The sequence below is a fragment of the Penicillium macrosclerotiorum genome (genome assembly GCF_028827735.1).
Source record: "Penicillium macrosclerotiorum strain IBT 26536 chromosome Unknown utg000003l_segment0_segment0, whole genome shotgun sequence".
Lineage (NCBI taxonomy): Eukaryota > Fungi > Ascomycota > Eurotiomycetes > Eurotiales > Aspergillaceae > Penicillium > Penicillium macrosclerotiorum.
Window position 1 is genome coordinate 1,463,798 of NW_026643083.1, and position 13,290 is coordinate 1,477,087.

The 13,290-nt window shown below is 54.0% G+C and overlaps 7 protein-coding genes across 7 annotated transcripts; 4 read left to right on the forward strand and 3 right to left on the reverse strand.

Annotated features, from left to right (window-relative positions):
• Positions 1-682: 682 nt before the first annotated feature.
• Positions 683-1,810, reverse strand: N7462_003421 (uncharacterized protein; the record flags this gene model as incomplete). Its single annotated transcript, XM_057075147.1, has 3 exons — positions 683-1,109; positions 1,198-1,562; positions 1,649-1,810. 3 exons carry the CDS (start codon positions 1,808-1,810, stop codon positions 683-685), a joined length of 954 nt encoding a protein of 317 aa, XP_056934652.1.
• A 1,173-nt stretch (positions 1,811-2,983) lies between these two features.
• Positions 2,984-4,360, reverse strand: N7462_003422 (uncharacterized protein; the record flags this gene model as incomplete). The annotated part of the gene is made up of 1 exon (XM_057075148.1): positions 2,984-4,360. The coding sequence occupies one exon, from the start codon at positions 4,358-4,360 to the stop codon at positions 2,984-2,986; it is 1,377 nt and encodes a 458-aa protein (XP_056934653.1).
• Positions 4,361-4,375: 15 nt separating this feature from the next.
• On the reverse strand, positions 4,376-4,637 carry N7462_003423 (uncharacterized protein; the record flags this gene model as incomplete). Its single annotated transcript, XM_057075149.1, has 2 exons — positions 4,376-4,482; positions 4,514-4,637. 2 exons carry the CDS (start codon positions 4,635-4,637, stop codon positions 4,376-4,378), a joined length of 231 nt encoding a protein of 76 aa, XP_056934654.1.
• A 1,134-nt stretch (positions 4,638-5,771) lies between these two features.
• On the forward strand, positions 5,772-6,805 carry N7462_003424 (O-methyltransferase; the record flags this gene model as incomplete). The annotated part of the gene is made up of 3 exons (XM_057075150.1): positions 5,772-5,825; positions 5,914-6,666; positions 6,761-6,805. The coding sequence occupies 3 exons, from the start codon at positions 5,772-5,774 to the stop codon at positions 6,803-6,805; spliced, it is 852 nt and encodes a 283-aa protein (XP_056934655.1).
• A 532-nt stretch (positions 6,806-7,337) lies between these two features.
• N7462_003425 (putative NAD binding Rossmann fold oxidoreductase) lies at positions 7,338-8,664 on the forward strand (the record flags this gene model as incomplete). Its single annotated transcript, XM_057075151.1, has 4 exons — positions 7,338-7,620; positions 7,700-7,795; positions 7,865-8,268; positions 8,365-8,664. The coding sequence occupies 4 exons, from the start codon at positions 7,338-7,340 to the stop codon at positions 8,662-8,664; spliced, it is 1,083 nt and encodes a 360-aa protein (XP_056934656.1).
• Positions 8,665-9,148: 484 nt separating this feature from the next.
• On the forward strand, positions 9,149-10,854 carry N7462_003426 (serine hydrolase domain-containing protein; the record flags this gene model as incomplete). The annotated part of the gene is made up of 3 exons (XM_057075152.1): positions 9,149-9,301; positions 9,400-10,424; positions 10,500-10,854. 3 exons carry the CDS (start codon positions 9,149-9,151, stop codon positions 10,852-10,854), a joined length of 1,533 nt encoding a protein of 510 aa, XP_056934657.1.
• Positions 10,855-11,696: 842 nt separating this feature from the next.
• Positions 11,697-13,114, forward strand: N7462_003427 (uncharacterized protein; the record flags this gene model as incomplete). Its single annotated transcript, XM_057075153.1, has 2 exons — positions 11,697-12,415; positions 12,487-13,114. 2 exons carry the CDS (start codon positions 11,697-11,699, stop codon positions 13,112-13,114), a joined length of 1,347 nt encoding a protein of 448 aa, XP_056934658.1.
• Between the last annotated feature and the right edge of the window lie 176 nt (positions 13,115-13,290).

Below are 13,290 nucleotides of genomic sequence, written 5' to 3' on the forward strand. Positions count from 1 at the left end.
CGGAAGTCCATATGGATTGTTGACGGTTTGAGAGAAAGGAGGCGGAGAGGCGAACAGGAGAGAAATAAAACATACCGAAAGTAGATAGCAAGGGAACCACTTTCCAATGAATATACTTTTCGCACGAAGTCCTGGACTGAATATGCTTGCAAAATCCAGGAATTCGGAGATCGTCGTCCGGGGAGATCGCAAGCTGTCCAGATGCCCGGAAGGCGGTGGCAGAATTGTCACAGTTGACAGCCAGGCTCGACACGGAAGTACAAGTGTCGGCATTTCAAGGCAAAGGCGAGAGACTATCGAGAAATCGCAAAAGAAGGAGAGTTCTAGATGTACATGCAATCTCTCGAAGATGCATTTTAACATTCAATCTTTAGATCATGATAGAAGTAGATCAACAGACAACAGTCGTCTCTAAAGGACCCGTCGAAGCACAGGCAGCAGAAAGATAAACCAAGGGCCAAACCCGTGCAGAAGAAATCAACACCAAAACAGAGAAACACAAGTATACGCCAACCAACACCGCTTCAGTGGTCATGTCCAGGGCGCAAAAGAAAAATGAGAGATAAACCCGATGATTTTTGGGGGGTATTCGTTGCCAGCGTTCATTTGCTTCCACCTTTTCCCTACCATTTCCACACACAGTATCCCGTTCTCCACCCTACTCGTCGCCATGCGATTCTATCTACCGCCCGTATCCGCTCATCGAAGAGCCGTATTCGGACGGGGCGCCGTAATGTTGCCCGTGCGCACCCCCGTAGCCAGTAGTGCTGTTATAGTCGTGGAGGACGCTTCCTTGGGTTGATGCTGTCGGGTCGTAAGCACCATGCATAGCAGACTGCGAGTGAGCGTTGCTGATGTCATCCACCTCGCTCTGCTGGAGCAAGGCGTAGTCCTCGTCCCCGTCATTACGAGACGAGGCCCCCATGCCGGCACGGCTGGAGCGGAAGTCCTCCTCATCTTCCTCAAAGTCATGGGCCGGGTTGGAGGAGAAGGCGGCCTTGGACTGGGCGGCGAAGGTTGGATCGGAGACGGCGTCAGGAAGAGTACCGGTGCGACGGAAGTGCATCACATTTTGGAAAGACATCCAAGCGGTGACGGCGAAGAGCAAGCTGTTCAAGGTGGTGGGGTTGTTAGTCTTCTCGGTTCCTTCTGGTTTGCCTCAGAAATTGGAGCGGGAAGGGAGGGGTCTGCGCATACAATATCACAACACCGATGATGGTGGTGGCGGTGCTCAGGTTGCACTTGGTCTCGCTGCCATAGGCCCAGTTGGCGCAGCCCTTCTTGCTGCTGCTATCGGAATCGCTCGCGCGGCGGATCTTGCTGGATGAATCTGAGCTGCTGGAGCTACTGGAGCTACTAGAGCTGTCCGAGCTGCTGCTACTTGACTTGCCGATGCTCTTGCCTTGAGCCACATAGGAGGCGAGACACACCCAAGCACTGAACCAGAAAACAGCATAGAGGATGTCGACTGTAGCGAAGGCGTAGACGTTTCCGAAACGGCGGGTTCGGGGCCACATGGGCACGGCGGCCAGGTAAACAAGCGCGGGGACACTGATCCAGCACTATATCCCGAATCGGTCAGCGGCAGGGCTCACCCCGGAAGACGTGGAGCCTCAAGGGCAAGGGGGAAGTCGGAATTGAGACTCACCAGGACCCAGTACCAGACGGTCCGGCCGTCGATGCCATCGCCCTTCGTCCAGATACCGATCGTCATCGCCCATGCCAGGAAGATGATGAAGCCCTGGACGAAATGGATAATATTCTTGGTCCTCCCCAGGTTACCACCTGTCGGTCGCGGAAATCGTATCATGGCGATGGTGAACGTATGAAGCAGTCGATCAAATAAAAAAAAACAACGAACAGAAGCGCAGACGCAGGCTGCAAGGGTAGTTCAACCCCTCCGAGAGTCGAGCAGGGAAAACAAACAAGGTCTTAGAGAGGAACTGAGTCGCACGCCAGGGGTTTCGAATCAGAGTCAACCGGAAGTCTCGTCGGGCAAGAAGAGGTGAAGGGTTGTGAGAGGAAACGAGACGGAACGGGGCAATCGAGGCCCAGCAAGTCAGAGGGACGCGCAGGCGGGTGGGCCTTGGCTCTGAGACGTCAGCCTTGAGGCTCTTGTTATGCACCACTCCGGGAGTCTCGGGGTGACAGACTGTGGGGTCGTTGAAATGGAATTCGGCGGAGGAAGCGGAGTCGGTGGAATTTTGGGGATTGCAAATATACCAGAACCAGCAGAGCGAAAGAATAGGAGTCAAGATCGAGGCGAAGTTCAATGATCGAGGCCCCGGCGATCGCCCGGGCGACCGTGTGGTTTTCTATTTTCGGCTCCTTCAGCCACGACGTGGAGTCTCGGCAGTCCACTAGGCCTCTGAGCCATCCGGCATGCTCCTACTCGGCGGCAAATGGTTTCTGGAGGCGCCGATGACGTTTCTTCGTATGGTTCATTTATGATTGTCGAGTGAGTTGCCGAATTGAGGCACGATGTCTGGAGGACAGCATTTGCGACCGCACGAGGGATCGGCTCGGCAACTCGCAATTGGGCAGGGGGAAATAAGCTCAGAAAAAGAAATAAAGATCAATAGAGACTTTCTAGGACCCATGGGCTACTTAGTACTATCAGACAATAAGACTCAGAGTTTAAGACTATATTAGACTAGACGGAGGCTAAGCCGACTGGAGCATGTCAGCGCTATAGACGATTGGCGGCAATCCAAGAAGCCCTTCGATCGCCAACAACCAACAGATCATCAGTCTGGGGAGTGGTATACTGACAGGTTGATATACCCCTTTCTGGGGGGGGGGGAAGACGATCTAAACAACATGCGCCCATATATCGTAATTCATCAGCTCGTAATTCATATGTTCGGGCTTCGCCCCTCTAACACCCCATTTGCCAATCCTGCTCCTCGAATCTCCTTCACCAACAACCAGACCTCTCGTAGCGGCTGGTAGACGTGAACATGCCACCACCAAGGGAATGGATCTAGAGCGGAAAATCGAGGATCTCTCCAGAAAAAAAAGGGGTGAGTTCAGCCTCGAGAGTGGTAACCGCGTTCTTCACCAGAACCGCAGGCATAAAGCATGAGAGAAAACCAATCACAAGTTCATGGTTGACAAAGGCCGAACGAGGCTGGAAAGGGGGCGATAAGGTCGCCGGCACGTTCCATGCAGCAGGCGCGACGCGGTCGGGTGACAGAAGCGCAAGGTACCCGGCCACCGGGCAGCGCGCATCCCGCAGTAGATTCTCAACGGCCTGAGCCCCGGGTACACAGTCGGCGATGTGGATGGCGTGTCGCACCGAGGAGGCATCGAACTCCTCGTCAATCAAGAGTCGCACCGACAAGTGGCCAGTCATTCGGGGCCCTCCTCTCGCCGTAAAGCGTTGCATGAGTTGATGGACCGCAGTGGCAAGAGCTTCATCGAGACGTGAGGCGCCCCAGTGAGGAGCACGCGTTTCCACCAGCCGGACTTTGATAGCATGGACATGGCCCCGCACGACCAGCACATCGGCAAAAAATTCACCAAATCGGATCTGTTGCTGGAGGATCCAAGGATAGTCTTTGGAGATCTGAATCTCGCTCACCTCCGAGTAGGTCTTACTGAGAGTGCGTTTGGGCAACACCACAGCGGCGTCGTTTGCGTCGGAACTGAGTCGTCGCATATGGTAAGACTTGGACGGGGCACGATTCAGGATCTTGTGGATGGCGTCTCGTGACTGGACCTCATGACGCTCCAGCACTGGGAGCTCCTTGTCAGTCAAGAACTGACGGAAGGAATCCGGGTGTACAAGACGTGCTGTGAGGTCAGCGTCAAAGGCAATACACCGACATGCTGTTCGACTTTCGATAACTTGGCGGGCGGTAGCGTCTTCAATGGCAGTGGCCTTGGGAGAGCAGGGGATCCAGAGATCGACTTTCTCCCGATGGATGATGTCCAAGACGCCCGAGATGTAATGGTCCTTCGGGACCCGATAGAATGCCAGCAGGGCATTCGACATGCTGCCGCCCGACCGAACGGGAAGATCCAGATCTGCGACATCGACCCCGACAACCCGGTGGCCTTCGGCATCCCAGGCGCGTGCAAGGGCCAGGCCATGCGGTGTACCGACTCCAGTGATGAGGACGGTTTGGGGACAGAATTGGTTCTTGGGCAGTGCTGCCCGATATCGACTTGCGGCCGCCCGCAAACGGGCCCACACTGCGGTTGCTAGTAGGATCGTATTGTCGACGAACAAGAGGGCAAAGGATATGGTGATGCGAAATAGGTGCCAAAACACACGAGACAGCATCTCAGCCGAGGTGGCCGCGCGGAAGGTCTTCATCGTGGGTATGGAAAGCCGTCGCACCGCCGGGGCCGCCATTGGGAGCTCTAGCCTTTAGACCATGTAGACAGCGCGCACGAAGATAACTCGAACGTAGGTCTTGCAGGTAGGGTCGCTTTGAACTCGGATTTCCACTTCGGCGACAACAGGAGCCGGCGAAGCTGTGGCATGTGCGAGGAAAGAACGAGTGACGGGAGTTGAGGTTGATTGAGTGAGGGGCGATCGGCGCCAGCCACCGCATGCATGCAGAGGCGTGATTAATGCCCTTGTGCCACCAATAGGTTGTGTCGTTCAGTTGTAGAGCATGGCGAGCCATTGAAATGGCGAAATTATCTTTGAGCGCCCTCTTCTTGAGTATTAATTATCTCTTGAAATTGGTCTCTGATCGACAGACGATTGACCCTGGAAAGCAAGTATTTCGCGAATACTCGATCCGCATTCTCATCGCCCGGAGTACCTCGGGACCTCCAAGCCCATTCCTCGAGTTCTATGATGATCTTACCTTGATCCTCAAATACATGCATATGTAGAACAACCCATCGTACTCGTTATCTGCTTTCCACTGTAGGTCCAAACTTTGGGAAGCGTATAAGTTCATACATTCGGATGTCTGAACCAGAAATCTCGAAAGTGACAGCTGAGTCGGAAATAGTTCAAGAAGGATTTCTCGCACATCTCATTCCTCTTGGTTTCTTGTTTCCAGTCCTTCGAACTCGATTTATACTGAACCAAAGCAAGCTTCTTTGTGAAGCCCACCAAACCAGGCTAATGACAAAAGTCCTTCGTGAAACCGCACAGAAAATAGACTTGAGAGCTAGTAAATAAGAATAATAGATCAGTTAGCGTTTCGCCCCACTAGTTCCGATCCAGCATGGCGATGTCTCTGCCGCCCCATTCGGAATCCCAGCGCTGTGCGGAGGACTGGCTTGATTCTTCTACCCCGTCAAGCTTCAGAACACCACCCATAGCGACAGGTGTCCCGCGACTCCGACTCCCAGCAGCATCGATCTTCCATTTTTGATCTGATGGCATGCAATCTCGGCTGATGGCCTTCGGGAATTCGATTTCCGACCTGCGAACTTCAGGCCGTCGGATGAGAAGGCGATCGCGCTCGGCGTTTTCGGCGCTAATTGCCAGAATGATTACGTCCGATCCAACGTCCGAAGGAGCTCTCCAAAAGGGACCACTCAACGCAAGGACTGGCGCAAGTCCCGAGGAATCTCGCTGAATAATGACGTCCCTTCTCGGCGGAACGGCAGGTCTTTAAGAGTTTATCCCCGAGCGACTCAATCCGCGAATCGGGTCCAACATATAATCGGCTGCCCGCATTGCCAAATGCCATACGCCCCTCGTCACCCAGTAGTTACCTTGCGCGTTCGATCTTTATTCCTCGCTGAGATCTCTCGTCGACACTCTTTCCTCCTGACAACAATCTTCTCCTGCACTAAAGATGTCTGCAAGACGGCCCTCCCCGCCCCCGCATCCCCGGCCCGGCGACCGTGTGGTACGTTCGGTTGCCCTTGTGATCCCCATAGACATCGACTGAGGTTACTTGATCCTTGATCTGATACTGACATTGACTACGGGTGAAGGATGAACATAGCAAAGAGCTACAGCTTCTTCACTTTGTCTACGGGCAACCAAACTTGGATGACATTCGAGGACATCCGCAGAAGGTGCTTGATCTCATCGACGAATTCGAAAGCAGTGGTCACCGCATGATGACAGTGGGATTAGAAAAGGGGAAGATCGTGACGGACGTGATCGACGAAGTCAAGCCCAAGACTATGATCGAGCTGGGTTGCTACGTGGGCTACTCTGCCATCCTCTTTGGCGATGCCGTCCGTCGCAACGGTGGCGAGCGCTACCTGAGTCTCGAATTGAATCCCGAATGGGCCGCTGTGGCCAACATGCTCATTGAGCTGGCGGGCTTGCGTGACTTTGTGCGCATCATTGTCGGCCGCAGCGACTTGTCCCTCGACAAGCTGTTCAAGAGCGGCGACGTCAAGAAGATCGAGCTTCTCTTTATCGACCACTATAAGCCCGCCTACTTAACGGACGTGAAACTGTGCGAGCACCATGGAATGATTGCACCTGGCTCCGTGTTGGCTGCCGACAATGTACTTTACCCTGGTAACCCGCCATACTTGGAATATGTTCGCAGCACGGTTGAGCAGAAACGCGAGCTGGCAAAGAAGGGCCCGGCCAAGGGATACAACTTTGAAGGCATACGGGATCGCGCTGTGAAGTCCTTCATGCCCGAGGGCGATGCGCCGTTCTTCGAGACAGTGGGGAACCCCAATCTCGTATACGAGAGTACATTGCAACAACCTGAGGGACACCGAGTGAGTCATTGAAATCCCTGCCCTTTTCTTTTCTGCGCTCTTTTTCTTTTTTTCATATAGGATATTTCAGTATTTACTAATCTCATCGTGGTAGGATGCCATTGAGGTGACGCGATGCGTGGGAGTGCAGGAAGCATAGTGTTTTGGTACAGAGGCTTAGCCTATGAGCATGACGAATGAATTTTAGGATCATGACGATGATGACATCGAGTGGGGTACGCAGAATGATTGTGGCAGGAGGAGCGGCTCTAGCCGTCGCGACAGACCAGGACGAAGCCCGAGTCCCCCCAAGCCAATCTAGAATATGAAATCTTTACAATGTCTGATTACCAAGCCAAAAAAAAGGGGAACAAAAAACCGCGCTGGGGTGACAGAATCCCGGGCGCCGAAGTCAAGTAAATACCGACGGGTCGGGAGGCCGAGTCGGCCCAGTCGGGCTTTGCGCTGGAACAAGTGCCCCGCCCGTGCCAAAGCGCGTGCCAGCCAACCCAAGCATTGCCGTCGCCAGGACCTTCCATGTCTCCCCCGCATCGGCGCACGAAATCCGTGGGGGCAAAACCTATATAAGTTCGGCCGCCTAGTTTCTTCCCCTGCTTCACCACTTCACTGCCCTTTACCTACACCTCTTGGATATCTCCGATTCAAGTCCTATTTCAAATCTCATTCTCATCATGACGTCCAAGACTTACAATGTCGGCATCGTCGGCTACGGCTTCAGCGCCAAGATCTTCCACATTCCCTTCGTCAACCAGATCCCTGAGCTGAAGCTCTATGCGATCGTGCAACGGACCCCGAAGCCCGATGACGATGCGGAGAAGGATCACCCGGGTGTCAAGTCCTTCCGCACCACCGATGAGCTGTTCCAGGACTCCGCAGTTGATATCGTCATCATCACCACCGCTCCCGACTCCCACTTTGCTCTGTGCAAGGCGGCACTGGAGGCTGGCAAGCACGGTAAATTGCCCTTCAAGATACTCAAAGATGCTAGAAGGCTACCAGAACGAGCATCAAAGCTAATAATGATGTCCTATAGTCGTTTGCGAGAAGCCGTTCACCCCCACTTTCAAGGAGGCCGACGAGCTGGTTGCTATTGCGAAGAAGAACAACAAGCAGCTCGCCGTCTACCAGAGTACGTTGTCATATATTAGCCTCGACCCCCCTATGCAGACAATTGCCTAACAGCTCCTCTCCATTCTAGACCGTCGCTGGGATGCTGACTTCGTGACCCTCTCGAAGCTGGTGAAGAACGGATCGCTCGGCCGTATCTCCGAATTTGAAACCCACTTCGACCGCCATCGCCCTGAGGAACCCTCCGCCGATGCTCACAAATGGAAGAACAAGGTCATTCCGGGCGGCTCTGCTATCTATGACCTGGGCACCCACCTCTTGGACCAGGCTGTGCATCTGCTGGGTCTGCCCAAGCGGGTCACTGCCTTCATCGGCTCCGCGCGGGCCGTCAACAGCTCTGGCTTCGAGGACTCCTTCACGGTGCTGCTGCATTACGCCAACGGTACCATGGTCACCGCCAAGGCGACCGTTGTCAGCCCTGAGGATGAGCAGCTGCGCTTCTGGGTGCGAGGTGACAAGGGTAGCTTCAAGAAGGTGAGTTTCACCATTAACCAGTTCCCCACCATTTTCCTTTTTTTTTTTGGTTTCGCAGAACCATCCTGCTAACTTCTGATTCTTCTTCCAATGCAGTTCCACCTCGATATTCAAGAAGACCAGCTTAAGGCGGGCATCATGCCCCAGGACAACGGCTACGGCCGCGAGCCAAGCGAGCGCTATGGCACCCTAACCACCATCCAGGGTGACAAGCCCGTTAAGGAGATCGTCCCCACCGTCGAGCCTCCCACTTACACTGAGTACTACCGCAAGTTGGTGCGCGCCCTCGGCGGCGAGGGTGACCTGCCTGCCAGCGGCGCCGAGGCCGCTCAGGTCATTCGGCTGATCGAGCTGGCTCGCGAGAGCTCTGCCACCGGCCGCACCCTGGACGTTTAAGGGGACGCATGCTATGTAGCCGGGAACTCAACTGTACGAAAATGGAAACGACGATTATGATTAGCGGAAGTTGTCTATAGAAAAGTGAATTGAACACCTACCAGTTTCTATCTGCCAGATACCGCCACGACAGGCGTCTGAACCGTAATTTGGCTTCTTTTTTTCAATTTTCATATAGCAAGCACCTTTGACGACATCATCGCATCGACAACCTCGGCTCCTCGACAGTATTTCAAGTGGAGTCTGCGCCGCTGCCTTTTTTGGCCCCCACCCCCGCAGTCCTAGGCACGTCTTCAACGGGTGTCATATCATGACTGTCGCCTAAGATTGTCGTTCCCTCTATTTTACTTTCATGAATCGCGTTTTCCCTTTCCCACGAAGTCTATAGACCACTTTGCGGATTACTGGATACCTTGACCGTAATCTACTTGACGTGAATGTTGAATTTGACAGCTCGAATATACCGAATTTACGATTTCCTGCTATGACGATTATGCGTGCGTCCGAAGAGGGGCTTATAGGAGAATTCAGCTCGCAGGGTGCCGGATTTGCGAGGCTGGTGGATGAATTACTGGAGACATGGCATGTTCCTGGTGCATCTGTTGCCGTCATTGACAGACAAAGTACATTCACGAAAGTAAGCTTGTTTCGTCGACAGCCAAGGTGATTCTATGCAAGGCTGCACAATCCCATGGAACATCCCTCTCAAGTATGGTGTTAACATGGGTGACCTAGGGCTTCGGGATGGCCGAGCTACCATCGACTCCCTTCTCAGCGGAGACCTTGTCGTATGCTGGGAGCACCACCAAGGCCCACGTCGCCGCTCTCTTCGCCCTTTTAATTGAGAGCGGGAGATACAAAGACGATCAAGACCGGCGTCTCTCCTGGCGCACCCCGATTTCCTCGCTCATCAGAGAAGACTTTGTGCTACAGGACGAATGGGCGACGGCTCATCTTACCCTCGAAGATGCGCTGTGCCATCGAACAGGTATACCGAAGCACGATGCTGCGTACCTTCGCTACGTACGCCCAGACGGATTTGACGGGCCTAGGAGGCTCATTAGTTTGCGGGAGATGGTGCGAAACCTCCGACACCTCCCTATGGCAAATGAGCCTCGCACAGCCTATTGCTATAGCAATCTGATGTTTGCAACGCTTTCCCATGTTGCCGAGACCTTGACCGGCCAATGGCTGGGTGATGCACTACGGACCTGGCTCTGGGCGCCGCTCGGCATGAACAACACCTATCTTTCCCTGGAACAAGCCCTGTCCTCGCGCACCCATGTGGCGAAGGGTTATTACTGGGATGCTGACAAGCAGGAGTACACGGCATTTGAGCGTATGCCTACCGAAGAAGTAACCGGCTCTGGCGCAGTGATCACGTCGGCGGCCGACTGTGCAAAGTGGATTCGATTCTGGCTTTACAAGCAGAGCCCACTGACGAAAGCTGCACATGAGAATATACGACACCCTCGCATCGTCATTGGGGAGGGCTACAGCTCGACGCCGTACGACGTGCCGCTTATGTATGCCAAAGGGTGGCAGACGTCGTCGTATCGGGGCCATCGCTTCTGGACGCACCATGGAGGAATGGATGCGTTTGGAGCGCTCGTCACTTTCTTCCCCGACTTGGAACTGGGTGTGGCCGTTATGGGGAATACGGCCTTCACAGCGAATGCGGTCGCAGAAATATCGACCTGGTATCTTGTCGATGCCAGACTGGGCGTGCCTCCACTCGACCGGTTTAATTGGACTAAGAAGTAAGTGGATCCATCTCAGATATGCCATTAGGGTATTCTCTAAATCGATCGGCGATTCGCCGGGGGGTATATTAGGTGGGAGGGTGCCGTACAACAGATTAAAGATAATGTCCGAGACGGCCTCGACAAAGTGTATCCTTTACGCCCAACCAGAACGATTCCCCCATCGCTTCCCCTTGGAAAATATGCCGGGCTCTACTATCATCCCGGGTATAAATTCCTGGATGTGAAGACTGTTGAGGCCAGTCCAGTACGCCCCAGCATCAGACATGATGCGCAACTCGTCACAGAACAACCGGATGGGAACTTTCGAATTAAAGGCGATTTTGTCCACGTTTCGGGCGAGAACTGGATCATGTACGTCGATCTGGTTGACGCCCCCACACTCACAGTGCACGACTTTGCTGCCGTGCAATTTCGGCGGGGGTAGATGGGGAAGTTGAGTGCATGGGAATCGAGTGGCGGTCAAGAAGCAACGTGGAAGGTTGGATCTGGTATGCACGGGTCCGTGGCGGGGCTGTGTAGAGCATGTCTAGTCTAGGGGTAGGCATCCGATTCGATTATATGCTTTTCTTGAATAAACTGTGAAAACTAAATATATTGAGTTCAGGAAGCTCGAAGCTGAATCCAATCACGCAGAAAAGGCCGCTCGGGTTATCAAATACCTAAAGCCAACCACTACATAATACAATGCTGAGCAGCCCTTACCGATGGCGAAATGGACACTGATTCTATGCTCAAAGGGAGTGGAAATATTGTTATTCTAGCTATCCAACCGATAGACACTGTATTTTGAATGACTGTTTACACAATCCCCACCCACCAATCAGGGGGTTTGCCGAGTTGACAGGTTCCCCATTACAATTCTTATCGTCGATAGAAACCCCCCAATTCAAGGGACAGGCTGTCTGACCAGATGAAAATCAAGACGGGTTCTGTGAATCAAATATTGACCGCCAATTTTCTCGCTTCCCTTGTATGAATATGCCGCGTATCGTGCGGGGACCGTGTTCTGGCTGGAGTACAACAAGACCCTGTGGATCGATCCGAGGCCCCTGTTCGAGACTCCACCGGAGAACTTTCGCTAGTTGGGAGCCTCGAGCCTCAGATCTCACGTCCTCCGGAATTCTCACCTCCGGGGTTGGCTATCGGCAGCATCTTGTACCAGCGTCCAGCCCAGCTCACCCCTTCCAGTATTTTTGATTCCATCCGGAGAGGGTCTTCCGGCTTGGATTGTTTACTTTTTGCGGCTCTTGCAGGAGTGGGCCAACCATGGGCCGCCTCCCCCATGACGATCTCCCCGACTCGGCTTCGTCGCACTCGCTACATTCCATTGTCGATTCGGACGACCTCCCCCCTCCTTACTCCGACGAGCCTGATATCGTGCATGTTCCGTCTACCTCACGCTCGGCTGGCGGCCTCCAGCCTCTCCGTCTGATCGAGGCGGCCTACGCACTCCCTGACGGAGGAGATGTCAAGCCGCACAGCAAACGCGTTGTCACTCTCTTACCGGCGCTCTCCAGCAATGCCGACGAGCTCTACCCCATCATTCGCAGGCAACTCAGGCTGCCTGTGCGACCGATCCTATACGTCAAGGGCACGCATACCGAGTCCTCGAACCAGGGGAAAGAGAAGAAGAGCAATACTGTCACGGACTTTGACTTCAAGCTCGACCTGGCAGAGACGATGTTGACCGGATGGGAGGAGGGCAGACGGTGGGATGTGAACTGGTCGCAAATCGAAGTGATGCGAGATGGGGATGATAGACTCGCCTACCGAGGTGGCATGTTCCGCTCCCGCGACTACAAGGCTCCTTCGTCGCGCGGAGCCATTGCTCTTCCCACTGATAGCGAGGCCGCTCTTCTTGGACCAGATGCCGATGGTGACCTGGACGGGGGCCTCCAGCGAGAGGGGTCAGGCGGTCCAGACATTGATGCTGATCTGCGATTGTGGTGTGAGCGGTTCTGCCGCGACCCATCGTCCGTAAAATCGTAATATCTCCCTCCGCCTCGTCTCAAGCTCCGTATTTGATGGATGGCTAACCCGGAAACTATGGTTACAGCTTCACACTCCGCCGCCGACTCGCGGGGTTTGACCACACAGCCATGAACAATGTTCTGTCGTCGCATATTCGCGAACTGAATTACCGCGGCTCGGTCAACCTCTGCTTCAAGCTGGCCCACTCCTCTGTCACAGTCTATTCTCCGCACTGGATCAACCGTCTGAGGCTCAACCGGTTCGTCTGGTGGATTTGTGTGATCCTGCAGCTTTGGATCCTTACGTGGCCTGTCATTTGGCTGCTTGAGAAGCGCTACGAAGTCGCCTACGCCCAGTGGAATGCCGCGCTTGACCCGGGCTCCGCGACCGGCCTGGCCAAGTGCTATGCACGCGGTCGTAATGAGGCGGCGCTGGGCGAGTTCTGGGCGCCGGCCGTGAAGCAGGCGGCTTGGAGTCGGCACTGTGGGGAAGCCAATCTTCTCACACGGTTGGATGCGGAGCGGCTGCAGGGGATGACGACCGAGCAGATCGTTAATTTCCGTACCTCTACCTCGGATGAAGAATTGGATCGCCGTGCGCGCATAGCACGAGGCGAGGGCGGCTTCGTAGATAATGTTGTCGGGCTGGTTCGGGGAATTGGGGAAGTGGGGGAAGCTTATAGGTTGTCGGTTGGATGGGGTGCTAATACCTGAATTGCCGGGCGGCTGTCCACGCTGCGTCCAGTCCCAATCACAAAGCTCTTTCTGCTGGTAACCGTTGTTTTGATTGTTTATTATTTTGTTGTTTCCTTGCATGTTTCTTTTGTTGTATCTTTGATTGTTTATTTTGTTGTTTCTGTGTCTGTTTATTTGAGTGTTCATTTGATATC